At 43.4% G+C, this 25,497-nt stretch overlaps 1 protein-coding gene across 1 annotated transcript; it reads right to left on the bottom strand.

Moving 5' to 3' along the window:
• Nucleotides 1-1,126: 1,126 nt before the first annotated feature.
• Nucleotides 1,127-25,266, bottom strand: PCBD2 (pterin-4 alpha-carbinolamine dehydratase 2). Its single transcript, XM_059483679.1, has 4 exons — nt 25,174-25,266; nt 22,414-22,545; nt 4,524-4,604; nt 1,127-3,116 (listed from the first exon to the last, which is right to left on the bottom strand). Exons 1-4 carry the CDS (start codon nt 25,258-25,260, stop codon nt 3,021-3,023), a joined length of 396 nt encoding a protein of 131 aa, XP_059339662.1. The 5' UTR covers nt 25,261-25,266; the 3' UTR covers nt 1,127-3,020.
• Between the last annotated feature and the right edge of the window lie 231 nt (nt 25,267-25,497).

The raw sequence follows: 25,497 nt of genomic DNA, 5'->3' as shown, positions 1-25,497 counted from the left end.
AGGTCTGATCCACAGCCTTGCAGGAGCCAAGCAGTGATCCCAACACACAGCACACTGCAGGCATGTCTCCCACTCTGCTCTCTCAGCCTTGAGTTTTTGCTTTTTAATTTCCTGTGGCCACAGAGCACCGCTGGAGGGTCTCCCAGGGACAGTGTTTCCCATACACCATGGTGGGGGTGACACAGTAAGTCACATCAGTCTCAGCACAGGGGAGTTGCCAGCAAGAACGCTGTTTCTGATGGATTATCCAAACATTTCAAGCCACAATCAGCCTTAAAGCCAAAAACCACCTAGCCCTTCAGGGGAATATTTAACCTGGTGACTGGTGATCTGAAGCTGGAGGCAAACAGGGGAAGGCGAGTGCATGAGCAGCAACACTCAGCCTTGGGGTGCAGCTCTGTGGGCTTTGGGGAGCAGGTACTGAGCTGCCCAGGAGAGAAGCCAGCACAGCAAAGCTGCATTTTGGGCAGCCCATTTTGGAGCCCTATCCTCACAGAGCAGCACAGCTCCAGCAATGAGACCACCTGGGGAAGGCCCAAACCTCGTACACTGGCTATTTTTGCTCAGAGCAGAGCAAATTATGCTCTCCTCAAGAGGAGCCTCAGGCTGAGTTTCCTGGCCCCAAACCAAAGCCTACCACTAAATCCTTGCTGTCCAAGTTTGCTGTGAAATTCCAGCTCATGGACACTGTGTATCCCTTCCCCAAGACCTATTTTTATATTATTATTATTTACATTTCACAGCAATGCTCACCTTGCTTACAGGTCTGTGGGATGCCCCAGAAGTTATCAAGAAATTACAACATTATGGCTAAATTACTAAAATTATGGCTAAACAAGCACTGACCATAAAACGAAGCATTTCAAAGTTTCATCCTTCTCATTCCTGAGTATTTTTGCCTCTTTGCTGGTCAGGATTCTCAACACCCCCAGTAAAGCTTTGTGCCATAGCCAGAGAGTGCAGCTCTCTGAGCTGAATTAGTTGATGGGGATTTTTTTCCTCAGAGTATGTAAATAAATATCAATATTCTAAACCAAAGACCTCCCAGTAACTAAATATTATTTATCTTAAATTTGTCTTCAAACTAAACAGCTTTGTCACATATATACAATAATAAAGAAACAAATTACAAAGGAGGAATTTGATTTTATTGGTTTTACTCAAAGCCCACGCGTTATACATAAATTCTGAACAACTGACTTTACAGACTTCATTAGAGATGTTGTCAAAACTTTCGGTGAAGCTCATTTCACTTCCCCACCACTAACAGGAGACATCACAGCCTGATTGTTTGTTTTAGTTTTATTCACTCTTCACAGCAGTGACCATTTTCAAACCATATCAGGGAAATGCTGCACTTCACTGGGGAAAGGCACTTGTGAGAAAAGAACAGCTGAGCACGTTGTCTGAATTTGGGTCTTTTTAGGTATTAACTTGATATCCCAAGCAGGGTTACTGACAACAAACCCCAACATCTTGCTTCCTGTGTGTGACCAATTAGCACGTGACGGTGTGTTTGCTGAGGATTTACAAAAAATATCTTATTTTATCGACTCAATCACTTGGCTGGCAAGCTCATGGCATTCTGCATCCCAAAATACCCGAGAGACCACACACCTCGCCCCGATATAGATTCTGGCAGCCGTACATCCATCCCCCTTCTCGGTAGCTGGTGGCTGTGAGTGTCATCTGAGCAATGCTCTCGGGCATTTGGGAGGTGTCAATCTCCCGGCAGAGCTGCCGGCAGGGCATGACAGAGCACGCTGGGGACACCCGGCAGCGGCACTGCAGGGGGAGAGGCCCCTCCTGCAAGCTCTGAGCAGGATGAAATCTCCCTGCCGGCGCTGGAAATCTGTCTGGGGAGGATCATAGGATAAAAACAATTCAAACTATGGGAGGAACTATTTCAAACGTTGTCAGTGGGATCTGCAACAATGTGTGAAACGAGTAATTCTAGCTATGAAAAAAAAAAGTGGGTGAGCATAGCTTCAGTGAAGCCCAGCTTAGCAAGAATGCTGCTAATGCCGCTTCCTTCACCGCCGGCAGCCCTGGCCAGGGCTCCGGGCACTGGGCCAGGCCACCCCCAGCCTGATCCAGCAGGTACTGGAGCATTACACCACCAGCAGTGGCTCAATCTGCAGGGAGCTGAGCACTGACCTGGCCAAGCACTTCAGCACAGGCTTCATTCAATGGTGTAGGAGCTCACCAGGACATTTTGTGTTTGCGGTACCGGCGCTAAAGATTTCAGCAACTCCAGGATCCAGCCCTGCACCTGGGAGTGTCCAAGGCAGCCTGGGTGAGGCTTGGAGCAAACTGGTCTTGTGGAAGGTGACCCTGCCCACAGCAGGGGGGTGAAATGAGATGACCTTTAAGGCTCCTTCCAACCCAAACCAGTCTGTGGTTATGTGATTCTGTACTCTCAGACGGGGAAAGGCTCTCAAGCAGCAGCTCTGGATACAGCTGTTTCTGCCAGTTGAGCTGCAACTCCAAGGACACAGCAGCAGCAGCTTGCACTGCTCTCCCCAGTGTCCTTGCACTTGTCACTGGTCACTGGCAGAGATGATGGTGCCAAGGCAGAGGGGACTGACCTGGCCAGGCTGCTCTTAACACTGTTTGAGGTGCAGAGATGTACAAAACCATAGGAGGGAAGTGGCCAGGCATGGGGGAAACTCATATGGCAGCTGGACCAGTCCCTGTGAGCATGGGGAACACCAACACACATGGGTGGGCTCCTGGTTTCATTCCAGCACAGTTTAGTGTCTAAAAAAGGATTGCTCAAACCTTATTTATTGCTGGTTTATCCACTGCATCCTCCTGCAGAACCAGCAATGGGAAAGGACAAGCACAGGCAGCCAAAGGGGTCTCATGACTAAGGTACTGAAGGTCAGAAAAGCTCAGCCACTCCTTTTACAAAATATCTTCCCTCTACAGGTTTTGGAAATCAGGATTACAAGGAAAAAGAGATATCATTTAAAAACAAAATATCGGTGGACACTGTATTAAAGCTATTTATATCCTCGCTAAACTGAGGCAGCAGCTTTGTCAATAAACTGAGCCAGCTTCACGTCTCTCTTGGTCAGCCCACCGCAGTCATGGGAAATCAGAGTTATCTGAACCTGTCACAAAGGAAAAGAAGGAGGTTACAAAGACATTTTGATCTCTGACATTTGACATTTTTATCTCTGAACAGCAGTTCATTGGGAACATTGAGTGTCTCTTAGTGAGCTGGTTTTACGTGGTGCTCCTGGCAAGCACCAAGCTGGACCCTCCCTGCTTGTGTAAACCAGAAGATGCTGTAGGTGAGGAGGCTTTACAGAGCCTGGAATCTCACCAGATGAGCCCTTTTGCACAATAACACAGGCTTTGTATTCTTGAGTTTCATCCAAGAATAGGTATCTGATTAAATCATTCACTCTTTAAGTTTAAATACCACGGATCAGTTTCATGAAGAACCCGGGAAAGTGACCAAGCTGCCAAGAGCTGGATCAGGGGCTCATATTTTGTTAAGAATCCACATCCCAAAGGTGAAAAAATTCTTAAGATTGCTGCAGATTAATTTTAAAAAAAGTATAGGTGACACAGCTGCCTCACAGGTCTGTTTAGACTGAGCCAGATGACAAGTTGGGCATTATTTTGTCTTGCCTTTGACTGAGATTTTGGGAAGACTTAAAAGAAAAAAGGAGACAAAATCTGAATATTCTAGAAATCCAAAAAAATCAGGTGGTCAGGGTGACATGAAGGGCTGATGAGGAAGAATCTCTGCTGGGAGTTTCAGCTGCAAGGAGAGGTAGGATGTCCTGCTCTGAGGGTGGTGGTCTGAGCTACAGGCTGCTTGTCCATATGTCCTTTATTTTGGTATATTCTTAGTGGGATTGCCATATATTCATTAAATGCTACAACAAACAATGTGATACAATGCAATGAGAAGTATTAGAAAATAAAACTGAAGGGAGAGCAGTAATTTCTCCGTTCACACAGCACCTTTCATTCAAGGGTTGCAGTAATCCTTGTAACCCTTGTAAATATGAGACCACCATCAGTTAGGTAATATTATAAACAAATTTTATAAGCTGCTATGTTGAGACATAGGAGCCTACAATTTCTAAAAAATCAAATCTGAATTGAGACTGCCAGGCTCCCACTAGGTACCAACAGTCTGCTACCCTACACTGCTCAGTTCCTGACCTGCTGCACAGACAGGAATGAGAGCTGGTGAATAGTTTTAAAACAGTAATTTATTCAGGTTGGCTAAGCAGGAGTTTAAAGGCTTCTGTTTTATTTTTAGATCTCAGCCAGAGAGGTGAAGCCACAGGCCCCAACCATACAGGCGCAAAGAGCTTCATTCTTGACTCCTCACCACTGCAAATCTCAGCATCTCTTTAAAATCTCAAATCTCTTTATAGAGACACTTCCCATTCCCTTACCTTGTAGACAAGCTACAAGTAAAGGCAGAGAGAAAGGGCCAGTGGTTTGGTGTCCTTAACTCCACTGCTGTGTGAGTAACTATGGCTGGTGAACGTTACCTTGCTGTAGACATTAAACCATTCTGGGTGGTGATTCATCTTCTCTGCCTGGAGAGCAACACGTGTCATAAATCCAAAGGCCTAGAGAATGAGAGAGCAAAGAGGAAAACACTGGATTGACAGTGGATTGGCAAGATTCACTCCAAAATCCCAAAATCTCCTCAAGATGCCCCAGATGGTTGCACCTTGGGTTTGTGTGTGCTTAAGAAGCATTTGAACTTCTCGTGCCACTGGTGCATTCTCAAAACAGCTGAAATGATCCCCTGCAGACCCTGGTAAAGCACCCTGCTCAATGTGACTTAGCCCAGGACTCAAAGCCATTGCATGACAGCAGTGATTTCACCTCTGCCATCAGCAGGGATTTTAAATATCCATCCCAAGTCCCCCATCCCCTACTGCATCTTAGAAATGTGCCATTTCTAATTAAGCACCATGCCACTGTATGACCAACACTGCTTCCAGAAACACATCCCTCCATTTAACCATTTTGCTATTTATTTTACTGCAGAGAAAAAGGCAGCAGGTGGGCCTGCCCCTCTGCTTTATGAGACATATTTTCCCTTTAAATGAGTTAAAAGAGGTTTTCCAATCCTCTGTCCCTACATGCTCCCTCAGGACACAAGTTTTATCAGAGGCTCAAAAGGAAAATAATAGCAGCCCCTTGCCAAAGTACTTAGGAGCAAATCAGTGCATTATAAAGAAAATTAGAAGGTCCATGCAAATCAAGACTGTAATTATGCAGTGGGGCCCAAAGGGCCTGGGAGCGTGAGCAGGACGCTCTCAGCAGCAGGCTTTGTTCATAGCAAGCTCCATCCATCGAGTTCAGGACCTGAATTAACATGCAAAGCTGGAGGAACATCCACATTACAGTCTGGTTCAGATTATAATACAACAAGCTCCACAAAACCATACCTGATTTAGGTAGGTTTTTAGTGCTAATTTATGGAAGAGAATGTATATAGCCCACATTCCACCAAGTGATGACCATTTCAAACAAACATGTGGTCAATGAATAACATATAATGGTTGATAATAGTTTCAAGTCTTTTTCCCTCTCACAAATTGCAAAAACCTTTAAGGAAAAAAAAAAAAGAATTGGTGCCTGGATGAAGAATTACTTTGTTGGTCGCTTTGCCAGTCAAATGAATGCAAACGTTATAATCAGAGAAAATCATTCCAATGAGGTTTGTCATTTGGAAATCACCAAACTGTCAGCAATTAAAAAGCTTTTTTCTTTGACCCAAGAGCTTTCCAAAATTCAGGAGAATCTAACTTCCCTTGAAGCTCTCACTCGGTTTAGTTTTACTTTGAGTGAACAATTACTTTTAAAAGTTTGCCCATGTTCCAGCAGCATGCTTTGAAGTAGAAAGCTGCAAGTTGTGCATCAGATGTTAGCAATGATTTGGAAAAATTCTCCATTAATAGTGATTATTTAAATGTTTTTAGAGTGTCCAGTCTTAATAAGAATGCTATTTCCAGCACAGCAATCAATACACAGATATATCCTCATAAGTTTAAAACAGTGATGTGTCTGCAACCGAATTTCCTGTACAGAAACAAATGGCAAGGGAAAAAATAAAAATAAATCTATAAAATCCCCTAGCAGGTTTGTGTAAGCTCTATTGGTGTCTGTTCATCCCAGGAACTCGCCCGCCCATGTACAGACCCAGGTCACACAGCAAACAGTCACTGATGGTGAGACAATAACCACTGCTCCAATGAAAGCACACAGAGAGAATTACACAAGCAAGTTACTCTAAAAAATTAATCTGCTCTATAGACCTTCGTCCACACTTCAGATGACAAATCCTCCTCATCAGCAGACCACCAAATCCTCTCAGTGAGTGCACCAACACAACATCCCACTGCCCCTGCCCCACAGAGAGTGGAGTCTCCAACTGGGTGAAATGGACACTGGTCACAAAACTGTTCATCCTACTCAAGACTGCTCAACTTGAGGCTGTCCAGCTCATGAAAAGGAATAAATTCCAGCACAGAGGACTCTCCCCAGGACCCATCCTGCTGCTTGTTGCTCCAGCTGCCCCCAGCTGTCCCAGCCAGGGCAATCCAGTGTCACAGTGAAGGATGAAGCCTGCTCGCCTTCGTGCATGCCCTGCTCTGCTCAGAAACATTCTCCCTCATTGCACATTACCCACAGCAACTCACTCCTTGCATTTCAGTTTACTTTAATTACACACAAAGTGTAACTCTCACAAAAAAATGACCAAGCAATTTCACCAACACAATCTCCATTAAGGTCTTAAATACTTCCTTTACTAATTAAATGAATTGGAACACTATTGTTTATTAATCACCTTTATATTTGTAGAGCCTTAACCTTTCTTTGGGAAAATACAACTGGCTCTGGAAGGAAAAGATCTTTAGGTTTGATTAGATATGAAAACACTATTACACAAAATCAGTTTGGACATTTCTTCACGTCTTGAAACTTGATCGGTAATTTGGTCTAATTGGTGATCAAGGAAACTATCTTGTGATCAATTAAAGTAATTACCGCATTCCGGCAACACAACCAACCTTAATTTGAGCAGGAGTCTGCACTTCTTCAAATTTAATTAAAAATAATGAAAATTATTATGCAGTCTGCAGTGCAAGATCATTGTCAAGTCTGCACTGGTGGGCAGAGTTTATCAGACCATCACACATTTCTTGATGAAAGTGGGACAATCACTTCACTCATGACAGTGAGACTCAACACAGTCTTGACTTTCACTCTGTTAATAACCGGGAAGTGCAGTCCCTTGGCCCCAGATGAGAACTTTTTCTAGTTTTCCCCTCAAAAACAAAAAGACAGGAGAAAGAGAGGTTTTGTGCATTTTCTAGAATCCATAAAAAAGTATTAAAAGAGACTTTGATGCAGTAAATATTATGAAGTATTCTGGTTTTTCAGTAATAGGCATATTAGACATATTTGTAACCTAATTCTTTTAGGACGTTTGGGCTAAAATAGTATCCAGACATTCAGGGAACTCCACATGTAGACCACAACACCCAAGTGGTGGCAGAGTGCAGAGTGCCTACAACAAACCATGAAGAGCAATGTAAGTAAGGAGTGAAGCAATCCTGCATAATCAAGATGCCTGGGTGTGCTGGTACATCTCTTCCCTTCATGTCTTTTAAGATCATGAAAGAAGGAACTAAAAACTAATGATGTTTCAGTCAAAACATCACATTTAAAATGTTTCTTAAATACTAGCAGCCCTAATATGTCTCCATGAGATAAAAATCAGGGCTACTCTTAGAAAAACAAGCTAGCCTCAATAAGTGAAAAAAACCCAAGGTAAACTATAAAATAATTCAGCTGTCTCATGATGTTTTGTGACTGGTCAAGCTACTCTTATAATCCACTATCACAAAATAAAACTTAATGTTACTTTTGTTGCCTGAGAATGGGAGAACCAGGGCCAGACACTTTGCTGTCAGAACTGGGAGGAAAGATGAAATTCCCTGTGCTCCTCTGCCCCACCCAGCATTGCACAGCTCCGGGAGAACCCCGGGATCCCAGAGCTAATCTGCTATTATTCTTCCTTTCACACTTTTTAAGCAAGGAATCCATTCATCTTAATACTTTTTAAACAGGCTGCTTTTGTACAATGCTTGCCAACATTATCTTGATGAGTTATACATCAAAGGCTCCCAGGTCGTGGTGCTGTGCTCATACATCACCCACCGCGAGTCCCGTGATGGATCACCCCGAGCATCTCCAGAAGAGAGCAGCTGACAGTACTTGACTCCAAGTGGAGGCATTTCAGCAAAACAGCTGAAAGGCTCAACGACATGACCACGCACACTTTATTTTTTGTTTGTTTGTTTTAAAATGAAGTGTGCACTCAGGCTTCTTAAATCCCCTGGACGCGCAGCCAAGGAAAGCATGTGCTAATCACAAGTACATTAAGGTTTCTGCCTCCCATCTGTCATTATAAGGCTGGAGGTAGCATTAACCCTGACCTTCTGCAGCACGAGGGCTACCTGTCTTCCCTTGCCCTGCCTCCCAGGCTACATCTGTACCATTTATCAGTGGGAAATTAATGAATTGCTCAGGTTACAGTGACACTGTCACACAGGAGATGACTACACCTCGCACATTTGCTCTCCACTCACCTGAGTAAAAAGTACCCAGGGTACAGCATGTGTTCTCCTTAGAGTTTGACACTTGTAACAATAAAATCAATCATTAAGGTTCACTCCCAAACTCCAAAAGCTTTCACATATCCAGCTGATACTACTACCTAACAGTGAGCTACAAGCCAGCAGATAAAAGGAAAAAGCTCTCTAAAGTCAAGATATTGTAGGTCAGGATCAGCTGCTAGTCATGAGGGCTCTCACGACATCTTCTCTTGTGCTCTCAGGAAAAAACTGGGCTTTGTTTCATCTTGAGTCTATTTACTCCATCACTAAATATTTTTATTGTATAAATATGTATAAATCATGTCACAAAGCTACACTCTTCATCTGAAAATGACAACATAGTTAAAACACAAAAAAAGAGGAATCTAATTAGCTAAAACACAAAAAGAGGAATCTAATTAGTATTTAGGAAGCTGATGGCAGGACAGAAGGACAGGTACCCATTCCCAAAACCACAGGAATCCCAATATGGGGATTGTTCCCTGTTGGCATCACCAATCTGTTTGAACCATCCTCAGAGACACTGGATCCACGTGGCATTAGATATTTTCCTCCTCCTTTTTGTCTGTGTCTAGATTCATACACAACATAAATCAGGTGAACATCTTCTCATTGCTTCCCCCTTTTTAACATCAATCCATGAACAGTGGGACTGTAATTAAGAATGCAAATAATCATGCACCAAAATAGAGCTGAACTCAGGTTACTCATGTCCCCCATCTCTCTCTGAGGCCTCAAGGCATGGACAAGACACATCAGGTACTGTGCTACAATTCCCTACTCTCTCCATCCTGGCATGGGCAGCCAACAGGGTGTAAAGGTGAACAATACCTGATGAACCACTGGTAGAAATTTGGTTTTCTCCTCTTTAATAGCTTGAGCAGCAAAATATTGTCAACAGAGGCAACCTTCCCATTTCACAGCATCACCTGTGGCTGGGGAAAGCAGTGCTCTTAACTCTGAATGATAATAATGAGGGGAAAGGATGGAAGGATAATACTAAAGACACTCTGGCATGGACTGAGATGCCATTTCCATCTTCATAGCAATATCTGAAGCTAAAAACTCCAAATCTTCACAACTCCAATTTCCAAATGAATTGCCAATGCTTTTCTGCACTTACACTGTTCTTTGAAAATCCAGAGCTGACCACTTGTATCCCCCATACTTATCTGCATAAATCATTGGCACAAAAATGCAATGCTGCTTTACACTCTAAAAAAAGTTACCTATTTACATTCCTAGTGCAGCTGTAAACATTGCTGTGTTAGATGTGCAGCAGAGAATGTGCAAACCTTTACACCATGTTCTCCAAAGAATGCTGTTTCTGTCTCCCAACACTTGTTTACAATTATGTCAGTGAAGAAACCAGCTTGCCAGCTCTATATCAAACATTTTTGACAGCAAAAGCACAAACACTGATCTATTCTAAGTAGTTTGCCACTCCAAGTAATCTTGGAAAAGGCATTCTTGCCTTTGATTCTAAAAATGTTTATACTTCGTACATTATGCAAATAGTTTTTATATATTAAGAAATAATGCAAGCAAAGCTCAAGTTAAATTAAATTCTTCAACAATAACCTTGCCAAAGCACTGATTTTCCTATTAAAAAAAATTATTCCAATTTGTTGATCTTACATTGGATGAAACATACTGTAACAATCTTCATAATTTATGTCCTGTTGGGACACTATGATTTAAAGTAACATAATACAGACCAGCATCACTGCTAATCTAAACCACCTGACCAGATAAACAACAGTTTCCCCTTCTCTCTTCACTGAGACTATTTCTGTTTATTGTCATATGATTTGCCAATTTGAGGACCATGAGGGATAACTGGAGGCAGAGAGGAGTGGAGCAGGGAGGCACAGCCCTGCCTCCGTGGGGACGTTCCTCACCCAGGTACCCCTACAATGTCCAGAGCCACAGGACATGACAGAAGGCTGTGCCTCTGTCATCAGATTTACCAATGTCATATGATTTATCAATTGCCATATGATTTAGCAATTTGAGGACCATGCAGGATACCTGGAGGCAGAGAGGAGTGGAGCAGGGAGGCACAGCCCTGCCTCCATGGGGACGTTCCTCACCCAGGTACCACTACAATGTCCAGAGCCACAGGACATGACAGAAGGCAATTCCAAGAATGCTGTCCCAGGAAAAGCCCACTTGTGGCAAAGGGAAATTTGCATTTACTCAGCACTGGACACATCACAGTTCTGACAGTGCTTGAGGTGCAGCTCTGCAAAGCGATTGGAGTTCAGGGCTTCATCCTCCCAGCTCAGCACACTTTGACTTCAGTGACCAAAGCTGTGACATCTCAGGATCAGGACACAATGCTCTGGGCTGGAAGGCACTGTAAACACCATCCAGTTCTAATCCCCTGCCATGGGGAGGAACATCTTCCACTATCCCAGGTTGCTCCAAGCCCCATCCAGCCTGGCCTTGAACACTCCAGGGATGGGGCAGCCACAGCTTTTCTGGGCAACCTGTGCCAGGGCCTCACCCATCTCACAGGGAGGAATTTCTTTCTTTCTTTTCTTTCAAGAAAATATAGGCTTGATGGAATAGAAGAGAGAGAAGATGGAGATGTCTTAAAGCAGCATAAAACTTTCTGGAAGTGATAAAAGTTTCAATGCCAATATAACCATATTACAACCAATTACAACCATATTACAACACATTACATATTACTTTCATTTGTTTACAGGTAGATAAATATGATAGTTGCCCATAAAACTTCTGCAAAATGAGTAGATACCCTAAATCCCAACCACGCCTGCAACGAAATCATGTGGTATTTGTGATGCATCATTTCAAATCAAAATATAGAATATAAATGCTTTAATTTTTCCTTTTCTTCCCCCAGGTCCCTCAGCACTTATAGACTAATTAATATTATTTTATTTTTAAATATTTTTAATAAAAAAAAACAACTTTATTAAAAATTGTAGATCTCTAAATTACATTTTCCAGGAAAAAAAAGAGAGAAATAATCCCAGGTGTCAGGACTGAACCAGAGCATGGTGGAAATCCTTCCATGTCATAATCTCAATGCAGCTCTCCACCTTCCGAGCCATTTTTGTGTGCTTTGTGTTAAAAAATAGAATATAAAGGTTGCCCTTAGGAGGTTTGTACAAAAAAAAAAAAAGCTATTCCATGAAACACGACTTTTTAAAATGAGATTTTTGCACCCTACCTAAAAACATGAAATAACACAGTGAAGTCCCCATTAACTGAGCACCTGCTAAAGTAATCAGGCACTTAAAATAATAAACTCTCTTGGCTGCACAACTGAAAGAACAATGATAATTTGACTTGCTAAAACTAATGTTTGGTCCAGCAAATCAAACCCTTGGCTGTACTGTAATAAAGCCATCACACAAACCACAATAAAAATAAAGCAGTAACAAGGTGTAGGGAGCCCCCAGTTCCAGCCTTCTGAATTCAGGCACCTGAGCCCTCTGCTGAGGCACAGCACAACGAATCATCCTTGACAGCACAGTGCCAGCCCATGACACAAAGGTATCGTAAACCAGAACAAATCAGAATTGATTTAAGTAAATGTTCCCCTTCTAAAAGCTTCTCAAACCCTCTGACTTTTACAGAGTGCAGGTATAGTGTAGAAGAACAGAGAAGTTCATTATCCCATCATGCCACATTTTGGATGAAACAGATTTGACTGGAGCAGAAGAAAATATTCAGCAATTTTCCCCAATGTTTGTTTTTACTCACTTGAGAAGGAATGATTTCATTCTGTAGACATGAAAGGGAAGTTCACAAGCCATCCATGCTGTTGATAACACAGGGATGCTCAGACAAAATTCTCCTTGGTCTTTTGGCCAAGATTACACACACTATCAGTTTAATATCCAACATCTTCTCTGCTGAGCATCCAAGGGCAATCATATCCTGCCTCTGATAATCCTCTAAATATTTGCCATTTATGATCCTAAGAACACATCAAAGAGGAGTAAGAAAGGCTTTGCTTTATGATGGATTAAGGGAAGATGTTGGTCTCATGACCATTTCATCTTCCACTATCCCGTCAGCTTTTTTGGTTTAGTTTGTTTTTTTTAAAGGCAAGTTCAGCAATTCAAACACGCAACAGAGAAAACATGATGGAGATGTGAGGAATTTGGACAGGTCTTACAATCATTCTCTTGGCCAAGCCAGAAGCTAGAAAGATCTAGAGATTTGCAATAAAGCAAACTAAGGACGATTTACGTCAGATCTAGTCAGGGAATCATTTCACTCAGCTGAACTGCTGAAGGTGTCCTACTGTACTGCAAGAACAAGTTTTAATGTTTGGACACCTTTTCTAGTAGAGTTTAGGGGCAGTGAACTCAGGAGGAGACTTACCTGGGCCAGCACTGGCAGGCTGCTAATTCATATTGCACCATAAAATTCAAATGTTATTTTGCAAACAAGACATTCCATGTCTAGAAACAACAGATCATTTGGGGAAAAAGAGTAGGACAGACCAAGAATTTTCCCAGAGAAGACAGGGTATCCCTCAAGCTCTGCAGAGTCGGGTCCTTTGCCTGGTTTGCCATGCCCACTGTTCCCTCTGGATCTGCAGGTTCATCTCCTGTCTCTGCTATTTGGAAGAATGGCTGGAGCAGGTCACAGAGAAAAGAATAAAAGCAGCTACATTTAGCTGTGTTATCAGAACAAGGCTCACCTAACTGCCAACAATTTAGGTACTCAACCTGCACTAAACATTATCCACTTCTTAGCCCCCTTCTTCAGTTCAGACCCCTTCTTATGCTCCAAGCACATGCCTGGAAGCGACAGAGTGTGTTCAATGAGCAATATTTTGCAAAGTTTTTGTTGGTTGTTTTTTTACCAGAACACAAAGGTTTCTCTGGGCAAACCACGCTGCTTGCACATTGGTCCATCTGGAAATGGGGACACAGGCTCAGGAGGGGAGGCAAACAGTAATTCTGAGTCCTCTGGTGAGCACCAAATTTCTTTTAGAAATTCGTATGAGCACACCACCAAGGGAAACCCTTTGTAAAGCTCTTGGGTTTTTTGTTAGATTGGGCATTACAATGTGCATAAACTCAGCATTCTGGGCTTGTACAGTTAACAGTATTTTTGCTCACTTTGAGCACCCACCCACTGTAAGGAGAGTAAATGTTCCCTCAGCCAGGGACACCTTGGACATACACAGACATACATTTAACTGTCTGATGTTATTCTCACTCCAGTCCAAGGAAAATCGTGGTAGATCATGTAATCAGGACTTTTCCCACTGATCCTAGGAATAAATAACATTTTACTTCAAAGCATCTTTAGCAATAGATAAACCAAACAGTGCAGTGCTGACTCAGCACAGGACTTCCCACTCATCACTGTGTTCCCACCAAACCCCTCCAAAACATCACACCCAGCTTCTTGTTTGTCCAAAACGACTTTTCATCTCAGCCAAACAAAACTAAAGGAATAAAGGGCAAGTGGAAGAGCAAGAAGAGAAACTCTCCTCCAAAAAGCCACACGAAGTGGGTTTGCAGCTTTATAAGAGAGGGCTGGAAAAAAAAAAACCTCCACATGCCTCGCCCTGATAAACGACGGCCCTGCCAGTGGCTTTCCAGAGCAGATGTAACGTTTTAGCCAAACGTGATTGTTTGTGAAAGAAATAATTCTGATCAAAACCCGAAATTGCAGCCAGCAGAAGAGCTGCACTTCGTCACGCTAATCCGGCCTGACGGGGAGCGGCGAGCGGAGATTCCTACTGCGAGAGGAGCAGATGCGAAAGGTCAGCGCCGGCCCCGCACTTCAAACCCCTTAACGTGTAAAACAGTGTGCATTAAAGCCCGAACCGCCCCACGGCGGGATTAACGGATGTCCGCTAAGTGGGTTTGATGTGCTTTTGGTGAGTAATGGTTCGTTCTGAAACAGGGGCGTTGCAGCCTTATTTCAGTTCGCTCCGCCAGCCGGAGTCCAGTTTTAATTGCAGCTGCAGAGGATAATATCCCAAAGCGTGTCGCTGCTTGGTGGGAGTATGGGAAAGGGAGAGCTGCTGGTGCTAAAGGCAATTTACGGTTGGAAACTGTAGGCAGGCGTTGCTCCAAAAGCGAGGGGATGCAAAAGGATGAACAACCAGGACTGCATTTAACCAGCATCATTCCAATCCCTCCATAAAAATAAATGTTATTGCATAAAGGAGTTTCAAGAAACCAGTTTTCCTTAACTGAAAAGATAAAAACATTCATCTGAGTAACCATCTTCTTCAAAAGAGGCAGTCATACTTACATTTCCCCAAATGAAGCTATTCAACTGAATTCAAACCCATTGTCTTTTCCATTAATTTTCCAAAGGTGCTTTATCATGGGAAGTGCCCAAAATGTAGCTAAAATTAGATTGACTTGCTCCCATTTATCTCTTTAAGCACTGTCCATATAGCTGATAGGACATTATTTATTCTGTTTAATTGAAACAATCAATCTGTGCAGCTGAAAAAAAAAAAGATAAACTCTTCTTTTGCTACAAATCTACAAGACAGCTTGTGAGATCCAAAAGGCATTTTGACAAATCATTTCTTTTGCATCTTCAGATCGATGCATGCAACAACTATAAAACAAATGCTGTAATAATTTTTACTTGAGTGATAATAAATCCATCTGTTAAGAAAAGCATTTGTATTGGAGTCAACTGGAGAGCAGCCCAAAGGTCAACTGGGCAGATTTTAAGCAGTGGAGTGCATAAAAGGAGATACAACAGGTCTACTGAGGGGAGAAACTCAGCAATTAGAAACACCACACCACACTAATTATAAACAATAAAATAATGGTTTATTCTAGGGAGAAATATGATTAGCTCATCAAGAAAATGAGTATGCCAAATCACAGTTAAGTCACAAAAACAAACAAAATAAAACAACTGATGCAAACTCTACCACAACCAGGGTGGGACATTTTGCATGATTAAGGAGATGAAGGACATATGACCATGTGTGAGTCTTCAATTTAAAGATAACTATATTTATTTAAATATTATTAATATTGTGACATTTTAAATAACCCTGGTGGCCTGACACCACTGGCAGTGCCACAATGAAATTATAATGGTGATGTTGGTAGTGTAACAGCACTTGTCACAGGCAGCTGGGACACAAGGGTGGTGGCGTCTGCACACACAGAGCCTGGCAAAGAGGAGATGGGATACTCAACAGCACAAAGAGGAACCATCACCTAAAGGGGCTACAGGAGAGACAAGGAGGGACTTCTTACAGGGCATGGAGTGACAGAGCAAGGGGGAATAGCTTCAAACTGACAGAGGGCAGGTTAGATTGGATATTGGAATGAAATTCCTCCTTGTGAGTGGGGAGACCCTGGCACAGGCTGCCCAGAGCAGTTGTGACTGCCCCATCCCTGGAAGTGTCCAGGGTCAGGCTGGACAGGGCTTGGAGCAATCTGGGATAGTGGAAGGTGTCCCTGCCCATGGCAGGAGTTCAGAATGAGATAAGCTTTGAGATCCAAACCATTCTAGGATGCTATGGGTTTGTACATGGCAGGCCATGACGGCTGTGAGAATAAAATAATTCCCTTATTTCCCAACTCCCATCTCCAAGGATTTCATTTCTTCTTTGACACAATCAGATCCCACATTTCCACCACTACAGACCTCCAAGCTTTTCCATGACTCCCCACCACTGACTGCCAATGAGCTGGAAGCATCACCAGACACCAGACCAGAGCTGACCAGAGCTCCAGTGCCATCTCCTCCTTCTCCAAGGCCAAGGAAGGAAAATCATAAGCTTCCAAACAAGGAACCTCTCATCTCATTTCCCCCAGACCCTGCAGTGCCTTGGTCCCACAGGCAGGGGCAGGTGGATCATGTCCAGGTCCCACAGCTGCACCCTGACCTGCCGACTCAGAGGTGAGACTCTTATTTACTCCCTCAATCCCAAGAATAAACTCAAGGAAGGTGTGACCATCCAGGAATCATATATTTTTACTGTGCTCTGCTCTGAGACACTTGATGCAGTTCATTGGCTGTGTTTTGGCCTTCAGGTTAACCTCTGCCAGTCCCAGAAACTTCACTATCAGTTTCTAATAAAAGAAAATGTCAACAGGCAAATACACCCAAAATTCATTATTTTCAGATACAAAGGTATTTCCAACTCTGTAAACCCGCTCATAAATAATTCTGATTTATTATAAATCGGTTATTGTATTCATAAACGCTGGGAAGTTAGTGAACAACATAACTACCAACATAACTACCAAAGTTATGAAATACTTTCATAACTTTGCAGGTGCACAAATCACAGCATACGCGAGAGGACTCAAAGGATAATGGAAAATGAAGCAGTTTCAGAAAGCCTATATGAAAACCAGCACCTACCTAGCTGGATAAAAAAATAATTTATTTTTAGTCGACAGGCAATCAAATGCAAAACTCTAGCAGAAGGAGCTGGCAGAGCACTACTACATTAAAAATAGCAATTCTCCCCAAAATGTATGAAAATAGGTCCAACTTTCGATTAGCAGAAGTGACAGTTGGGCTGAGGCTGCTCAGGCTCTGAGGTTAAACACAACTGACACAGGCTGCACCTGAATCCAATCATTCCCTGGGCTCTGAGAAGATTCACACGCGAGGACTAAATTTGTCACAAATGGGTTGGTTTCCGATCCTCCCGTAGCCAACTCGCTTTATTCTGACCCCCGTTTAACAAATCAACTTAATGGGCACTGGGAGTGCCATAAAACTTAACAATGGAGTGATTTTAACTTTTAAAATATAGTTATGAAGCAAAATGTTGGAGAACTCCTTCAATACTGGAAATCAAATTAAAACTAGACATTTTTTAACAGTCTTGACAGATATAATCCTAGTTACCATGTAAATTTATGGTAAGCTGCTGTGATATTAGCCACAGGTGCTACTTTTAATATATGGCCTGCATCTGGCTGGGAATAAAATATCTCAAGAGGACTGAAAATGACCTCACTATCAGACAATGGAGAAGAAAAAAAACCACAAGACCGCTGTGGCATATAAAAAGCTGGAGATGTGGTCCACAACTGAATATTTACCATAAAGTTCATTTTAACTCCGCAGATTGTAAGTCAAAGGATATAATGTTTTCAATACATACAAGGCGTGGACGTATTTTAGACAAACAGCCAAAAGATTAAGTACATAAAGGGGAAACGAAATACGCTGCCTATATGTATAAAACCAAATTTTCCAACCTTTGATGAATGTCAGAAACAAAGCAATGTGCCAGGAGCAGAAAAAGGATGGACCCAGATTGTATTGAAGGCACTGGCACCAAGTACTGCTATTGAAAGGAATCAAGAGTATGCATTGCATATCCTACCAAATTCATTTGGATGTGTAACTGGGATCATACAAGGATCATCAATTTAAAGGGACAAATCCAAGCACGTCTCCCTACAGCCAAAAGAAAAAAAATTGGCATCACCAGGAGGGAGAAAAAAAGGCATGTACCATAACATGCTCTGTCTGACTTTTTTCTCCCAGACTCCAACCAAGAGAGACAGCAAATCTGGAAAGGAAATGCAAAGTGAGAGAAATAACTTATTTAATACTCCTAGATTTTTTGCACATCTTTAAATACGTTCTCAAAACCCAAGACACAAATTGCACTGAGACACATGTGCCTCTACTCTCAGTGCACAGCATTTCCGTACCGTCCCCTCCACTCAGACTCATCCTCCACCTCCTCCCTCTTGCCCCAAAAGACAAAAAATGTACCTGAAATAGCTTTAAAACTCTTAGAGCATTTGATTTCCTGTCATTTTAGAAAATGACGTTACAGGTCTTACGGAGACTTCCTACACTTTTTTTTTTTTTTTTCAAAAACAAACTTAATTAAAAACTTACCCTATAAAAGAAAGCAGCTGTAAATTCTGAACCTGACCATCAGCAAACTTGCCCACCTTTGTAATTTCCTAACTGCATTTGCTGCCTTGGTGTGATTACCTACGGAAACGCAATCACACAGGCAGTTGCCCCTTAAACCCTCTGGTCAAATCCAAGCAAGTTTGACAAGAGACATGGAAGTCTCAGAGCTAAGATGTTCCTGAAATTCTGGGAAAGGGAGCAGCTGGATACAGGACCCAAGCTGAGCACTTGGCATCCTGCACTCACAGCCTTTCACAGCTGCACGTCCAGCCCGGGACTGGGTTGAGATGAATCTGGCAGAAATCCACATCTTTAAACCAGGCCTGTCCCCTCTTCCAGATCCCTGCTCCCAAGGTGAACCCACCTGAAATGCTGGGAGAAGTTACCAGCATGACCTGGAGGCATAAATTAATTTTCTTTCCCAATCCCCAATCTTATTCAAGCAGACTGGAAGAAAACCGTTTTGTTTCAGTAGCACAAAGATGGGAATGGATGACAACATCACTTCGTGATGCTACACCATGGCCTGAAAGCCCCACCAGCCTCTCTTCTCTGCCCTGCAGCCTGGGAGAGAGGCCCCAGAGAAGCTCCCTGATGTGAGGTTTGTAGAGGCTCATGAGCATTCAGATGCATAGCAGGAATTGGGATTTGCCATGGAATGGTCCCAGCCCACCTTCTCTCCAAAACCTCACTCACAGCCAGAGGTTTCAGCCAAGCACATCTTCCTTTGGAAAAGGGACTCAGCCTGGGGTCTTTGACCCCATTGAGGGTCCTGAAGGTAAAAGACCACAATGTTAACTCATCCCTGCCTGCCTGCCACTCCACAGTGGCAACAGCCCAGGGCAATTGGAGGAACAGAGGCATTGGTGCCATCAGCACAGCTCCTCTGGACACAGCACTCTCCTCTACAGCTGAATTGCATTTTTCCCCCATCACTGGTGTATTTTATTCTATACATTATACAGACCAGGAGCCTGCCTCACATTCTGGGAGCACACACCAATGACATCCAGTCCCCCAGGACTGGTGCTTGGTGGGCATCCACAGCAACAAAACCAACCAAGCGCTCTCAGCAGAAACCCCAGGCTGGCTTCCAGCTTATTTCAGAGAATTGTACCACCAAAGTCCATTTTTGTGAAAATGTATCCTCAGAATAACAAACACCATCAGTGCTTTCAAATTCTGGGTTACAAACTAATTCCCTGAGCCAGAAGTGTCATTAGCTTGTCAGCCTTACAAAGGCAGCTCACTGCTGATAGCTTTTAACTGAGCTGATCTCAGCCTGAAAGCTTCAGGAATCCAAATAATTCTTGTTTCACAGAAGTTTCATTTCATTGTCATGCTGAAAATAATATACATAAACCAAGCTCATGTCTACACATTTGCACAACTTTATAATAAAAGTTGTGTTTATATTCTTAACATCTGTTGACATACATAGACTTTGTAAACCTGGCATAGATTTTGAAGCCACAGAATTTTCCATGCATCATGAACACTATCTGCAAGAAGCAATAAAAAAAAAAAAGCAATGAATACATTAATCATACCAATATCATCTGCAAAACATAAATTTGAAATACCTTTCATGTCAGCTCAATTACTTTTTTTTGTGTGTGTATTTTTGGGGGTGATTTTTTTTTTTCCACACCTGATTTTATGCCATCTGTAAAAGGGCAGCAAGAAGATCTCTGAGGAAATGACATTTCTCAGTCCTTTGACTTTTACTAAACACTTTAAATCCTGTAAATAGAATATTTATTACATGAAATGAAAGCAGTTGTACCTACAAGTTCCATTTTTTAATTGCAGGACCAAATTCTCCCAAGTACAAGGTATAGCTCCACTTTTTTCATTTGTTTACCAGGTTGTAGTAACCATAGTGTTTACTAATAATCATTATAAATATATGTGCATAATTTAATAAAATTAAGCATACATGCATAATTCCAATTTATTTTCAGCTTTAACTTATCGAAAGGCAAATACCTGCTCTCTAATACCAGCTAAGTATCTGATGCCCTTGGGATCTGCACGTTGAGCCTGCTCCTGGACTATGAGAACAGGAATGATTTCTGCCCTCTGCAACAGCAAAGGGGATACTGCAGTAAATCTATAAAAATCAACAGGGGAAATTCTGCCCTCAGATATTCACATCTATGCTTGATCCAAGCAGAGCTGCCCAGAGCACCCACCTGCACGCCTTTTTCTCCCAAATGGGGGCAGAAATTTCATTTTGAATCCAACTCCCAGCCTCTGCTCTCATTTCTGCCTTACATCCATGAAAGCAGCTAAGAATGAAAGACCCTGTTCTTTTATCTCCCAAAAAATTCAAGTGGCACTTTTTTAAAGTACTCTTCCCATGCCTACAGGTACTAGAAGTATTGACATATAGCTCATAATTTACCAACAAGCTAATTTACATACACTCAACTTCCTATACTGGTATGTGCTCCATCCATCTTCAAATCAGGAAGACATATGGATATCTACCTAAGTTGGTAGGTAAGATAAGTCTACACTGTCAAAATAAAAAAAAAAACTTTGTAAATTTTTGTCAGAGCAATGTGTTTTCCAGCTATCTGCGGGTGCAGGACACTGATCTGTCTCCTCACCTGCCTGCTGGCAGACAGGGACTGTCTAAATCCATCTGATCAAATTGAGTTACTCATTTACAGTGGGCAAAACCACTTTTTAAATAATTTTGAGGGCAACACTTCCCTTCTAGTTGTGCTGAACCAACAAAGACTTTGACCACAACCAGGCAGAGATGCCATTTCATGAATATTCAAAGACAGAAAATCTCAACTCTTCCAAGGGTCACTTCTATCCTGCCACATTCCTGGTTGCTCCAGCTGCCTGCACATCTCACCAAGGCTTCCTGTGAGCTCCCTCTCATGGGCTTCTCCCCTTCACTGCCCTTGGAATGAACTGATTTGGTTCTATTTGCTCGGTATTAACATTCAGGTTAAAAATGTACTCGTGACTCTGGCCGTGCTCCCTGGACCAGCACAGGCCTGCTAATGAGCTGCATTTTTCTGCAGTTGTTTTCTCTTTTGCTTTCTCCCAGCTCACCTACCCACCTTCTCTCTAATGCATGTTCTGGGAGTGTGATTTTTTTCTAAGCAATGTCATTTTTCCTCAGAAGGGAATTTTCGGTGAAATGTAGCTGAGCAGGGATCTCAAGACAAATTCAGTATTTCTAAAGCCAGTTTCTAACTAATGTCTGAGACAAGTTCTTGTGAGTGTGAGATGTGGCTCAGGATCCTGTTTCCAAACAAAAACCCAGTGAGGCAAATAAAAACCAGTACTGTGCACTCTGCGTGCCAAAGACACTGCAAGATCAGCTATTATAGCTCAATCAAGGATATACCAGAATTTGTCTTCCTGTTTAGAAGGTGAAACATTCTTGTTTTCACCACCTTGCTTGCCAAAAGTTTCTGTTCTTTCTTATATTTACCTATGTTTCTCACATATTTCCCTGACAAAAATGATCCCCACTGCTCATCAGTTATGCATTTCCAGCATTTATTTATGAGTGCTAGTAATGGAAAAAAAAAGAGGATCAAATACTGCTTTGTCTGATTCCACAATCCCAACCTTGACCCCAACCTGAATATTAGAATCCAGAAACTGTAATATTAGAACAAATCTGCTTATCAACTACAACATGGAATTAATTTACTCCACCTAATGAGATCAGAATCTGAGAGCAAATCATCAGGGCAAATCCAAGAGGATTTGGCCCCACCAGGATACTCCCAAACTTCTGAATATAAATATTTTCCCATCAGGACCATATGGAAATTAAAGCAATTACATTTCCTTTATATTAAAAGTGGCATATAACAATCATTACCTGATTAAAATTTTTGAAATTGAACTCCTTGTAGATGGCATCTCTTTCTCCCAGCTCAGACCAGCCTGAAGCTTTGAGATCCAGTAAAACTTGATTCCTTTCCTCTGTCGTCAACCAGTGAGACTGGGAGGACTATTGAGGGAAAAAATAAAGGCATGGCACAAGTGAGGCTGAGGCTCTGCTTTGTACAACAATAAGAAAACCACACGATGAAATTGTGGTTATGTATGGTGCAAAGGTGAGGATATGGAAAATTCACTGTGCAGTTTCTTAACATTTGTAATTTCACAGACCAGGTTAACCTAATCCAGCCCAACCCTGCCATTTCTGTTTGGGCAGGTAAGTTTGGCCAAGTGCTTTTTGTACAAAACTAGTGAAAAGCAACAGACTCCAGGAATGAAGGCGGACATCAGCATACCTGTACCCTGGGTCATCTGAATTATCCAGATGCTGTAACATCACATTTATTTTCCAAATGTTCCATTCTGTCTGGCAAGTAAAGGATTATTTACATTATTTGGTAAATGTACAATTATAAGGCTAAAATATTAAAAGGATAAAATAATATCAGGAAATACCTATTTCAAAAGAGAGAAGAAAAACAGGAGATTGCACTCTACCTACCTACTTTGTATTTTACTATTTTAAGAAAGTGGGAATGGACTTATAAGACGGCACATGCTATGGAGTCCTACAAGGAACAAAGAGCTTTGTAACTAAATCAAAAGGAAAAAAATGTCAATACAGACCCAATTACAAAAAGTTTGAAGCTACTGGTAAAAGCACTAAATTCTGCAAAGGAGCAGTGTTTAAGTATGGCTTACTTGACATGACACGAGTCCTCCTGATGCCACTGGGAGCACAGACATGACAGATTAAATATCTGAATATCTGCTTAAATATCTGAATCAGGGGCTGAAGCACACACAAGCCCAGAGCCAGACACACAGGAATGCTCTGTGGGGCCTTTGGGAGAGGTTTGATTCCTTTTCTAAAAGCAGGACTGAGGGCATGAGCCCTTCCTCAGACCACAAATTCTGAGAGATGGCTCTCAGGCTCTCATGACAAACGCAATGCTTTCGTGGGAAGAACCTTTCTCCCCAGCACAGCTACATTCAGACTGGTTTATTCTTTATTTCAGAGCTGGCTCAGCTCTGTGAGATCCCCCAGAAAGGCAGTTGTGCTGCAGGGGTTCACTCAGACAGGGGAGGCAGCGAGGACCCGCTCAGCACTCAGGAGTTTCACCTCTGCCAGCCGAGCCCCGGTGCCACCAGATGGGGCTGTGAGTCCGAGCAGAGCAGGAATTAACGCAAATAATGCGACCTGAGCACGGCCCTGACATCCGCGAGGGCCAAGGAGCAACGTTTTCACCAATAACATAGGATAAAAAGCCCAAAATGGAGTAAATCAATCTAACAGCAATACGGCTGCTGTTTGTGTTTAGGAGGATACAGAGATGTAACAATAAATGGGTTTTACAGGCCCCAAACTGAATTAATTTAGGCTCTTTACACTTCAAACACAATGTTACGCTTGCCAGAACACAAATTTCAGATTTTTCATTGCTATAACTGCATCATAGGCATAAATTTCTTACTTTTTTTAAAAATATTTTTCAAGCATATACAAAAATCACCAAAGCTAAAGGCTTTCTTGAAACGCACTGTTTTATCTGGCACGAGATGAAATTTGACTGCAAATGCACAAAAAATCATGAGGGGGGTGGGTTTTTGAGACAGCAAAGTCCAGGACTGCTGGACTTTGCTGTCTCAAACACAAAGTCCAGAGATGCCCTGTGCCAGCTCTGGGGACACTGTGGTGCCCTCCTGACACCTCACCTGACACATGACAAGACAATGGCGTGACTTGAAATTCAATCACAGAATTTTTAATAGGAATGTGGAGACCACGTTTTATGCAGGCCCTGGTGAACACTGAGCACAATTCGCATTGTGGAGGCCACGTCCTGAGTCAGCCCCTTGACACATCAGGATGTTCAGAAATGGAGCAGAAAGCAGCAAGGACAAAGATAAAACTCTGATGGCTTTTCCACACTCACAGCCCCCAGCAGCTCGTCAGGGGCATGGCCAGAGCCCAGGGAGGCAGGAACGGGCACCGGGTGCCAATGCTGACTGAGATGCTGGCACTGCACTCACAGGGGCTGTTGGGTGTGGGGTATATATAATTGACTCTTATGCCTGAGGAACAAGGGTTGAACCCTGCACGTGCTGTTCACTATTAGCTTTGTGTAAAATAAAATAATCAGCTGTGAGGTAGGATGGCGGGGGGACACGGGGAGAATCATAGGATGATTTGGGTTGGAAGGGACCTTACAGCCCATCTCGTTCCAGCCCTGCCACGAGCAGGGGCATGTTCCATTATCCCAGGCTGCTCCCTGCCCACCCAGCCTGGCACTTCCAGGGATGCAGCAGCCACAGCTCCTCGGGGCAGCCACTGTCAGGGCCCCACCACACCCACGGGGAAGAATTTCTTCCCGATATCCCATCTAACCTTCTATCAGCGTGAAGCCATTCCCCCTTACCCTTTCCCTCCACGCCCAAATCCCCTCCAGCTCTCCCCTTGGCCCTCGGCGCACTGAACGGTGCCAGCCAGGTCTCCCCGGAGGCTTCTCCCGGCTGAGCGATCCCAGTTCCCGCAGTTCCGAGGGCACAGGGCCGGGCTGACCCGAGCCCGCGGCCTGTCCGTGCGCCTCCCCTCCGCCCCTCGCCCCCGGCCCGGCGCGGTGCCCCCGAGCCTCACCATGGCCGCGGGGCTCCCGGCGCCGCCCGCCGCCCGCCGCGCTCCCAGCAGCGCCCGCCGCAGCAGCGCGGCCCCGCCGCCCGGCATGGCCCCGCCGGCCCGCCCCGCGGGAGGAGCCGGGGGAGACGGGGCGACGGAGGAAAGGGAGCTGCCTGCGCCGCAAGAGCCGCCCGGGGCCGCGGGTGGTACCGGCAAAGCGGCCGCCGGTCGGGAACGGGGAGGCTCGGGCACCGCAGCGCTCAGTGCAATTCCCTGGAAGGAGCTGGAGTGGGGATCGCTTCTGCCGTGCCTGCAGTGAGAGCACCAGAACCGGCCTAAAGCTGG

The sequence above is a fragment of the Ammospiza nelsoni genome, chromosome 16 (genome assembly GCF_027579445.1).
Source record: "Ammospiza nelsoni isolate bAmmNel1 chromosome 16, bAmmNel1.pri, whole genome shotgun sequence".
NCBI classification, from domain to species: domain Eukaryota; kingdom Metazoa; phylum Chordata; class Aves; order Passeriformes; family Passerellidae; genus Ammospiza; species Ammospiza nelsoni.
This window is presented reverse-complemented; position numbering and strand designations above follow the sequence as displayed.

Excerpts from the sequence above, each read along its gene's own strand:
- PCBD2 (XM_059483679.1), bottom strand. The coding sequence starts at position 25,260 with ATGCCGGGCGGCGGGGCCGCGCTGCTGCGGCGGGCGCTGCTGGGAGCG. Across the intron at positions 22,546-25,173 it reads CCGGGAGCCCCGCGGCCATG|TCCTCCCAGTCTCACTGGTT; the intron begins GTGAGGCTCGGG and ends TTCCCTCAATAG. Across the intron at positions 3,117-4,523 it reads GGTTTAATGTCTACAGCAAG|GTTCAGATAACTCTGATTTC; the intron begins GTAACGTTCACC and ends CCTTTGTGACAG.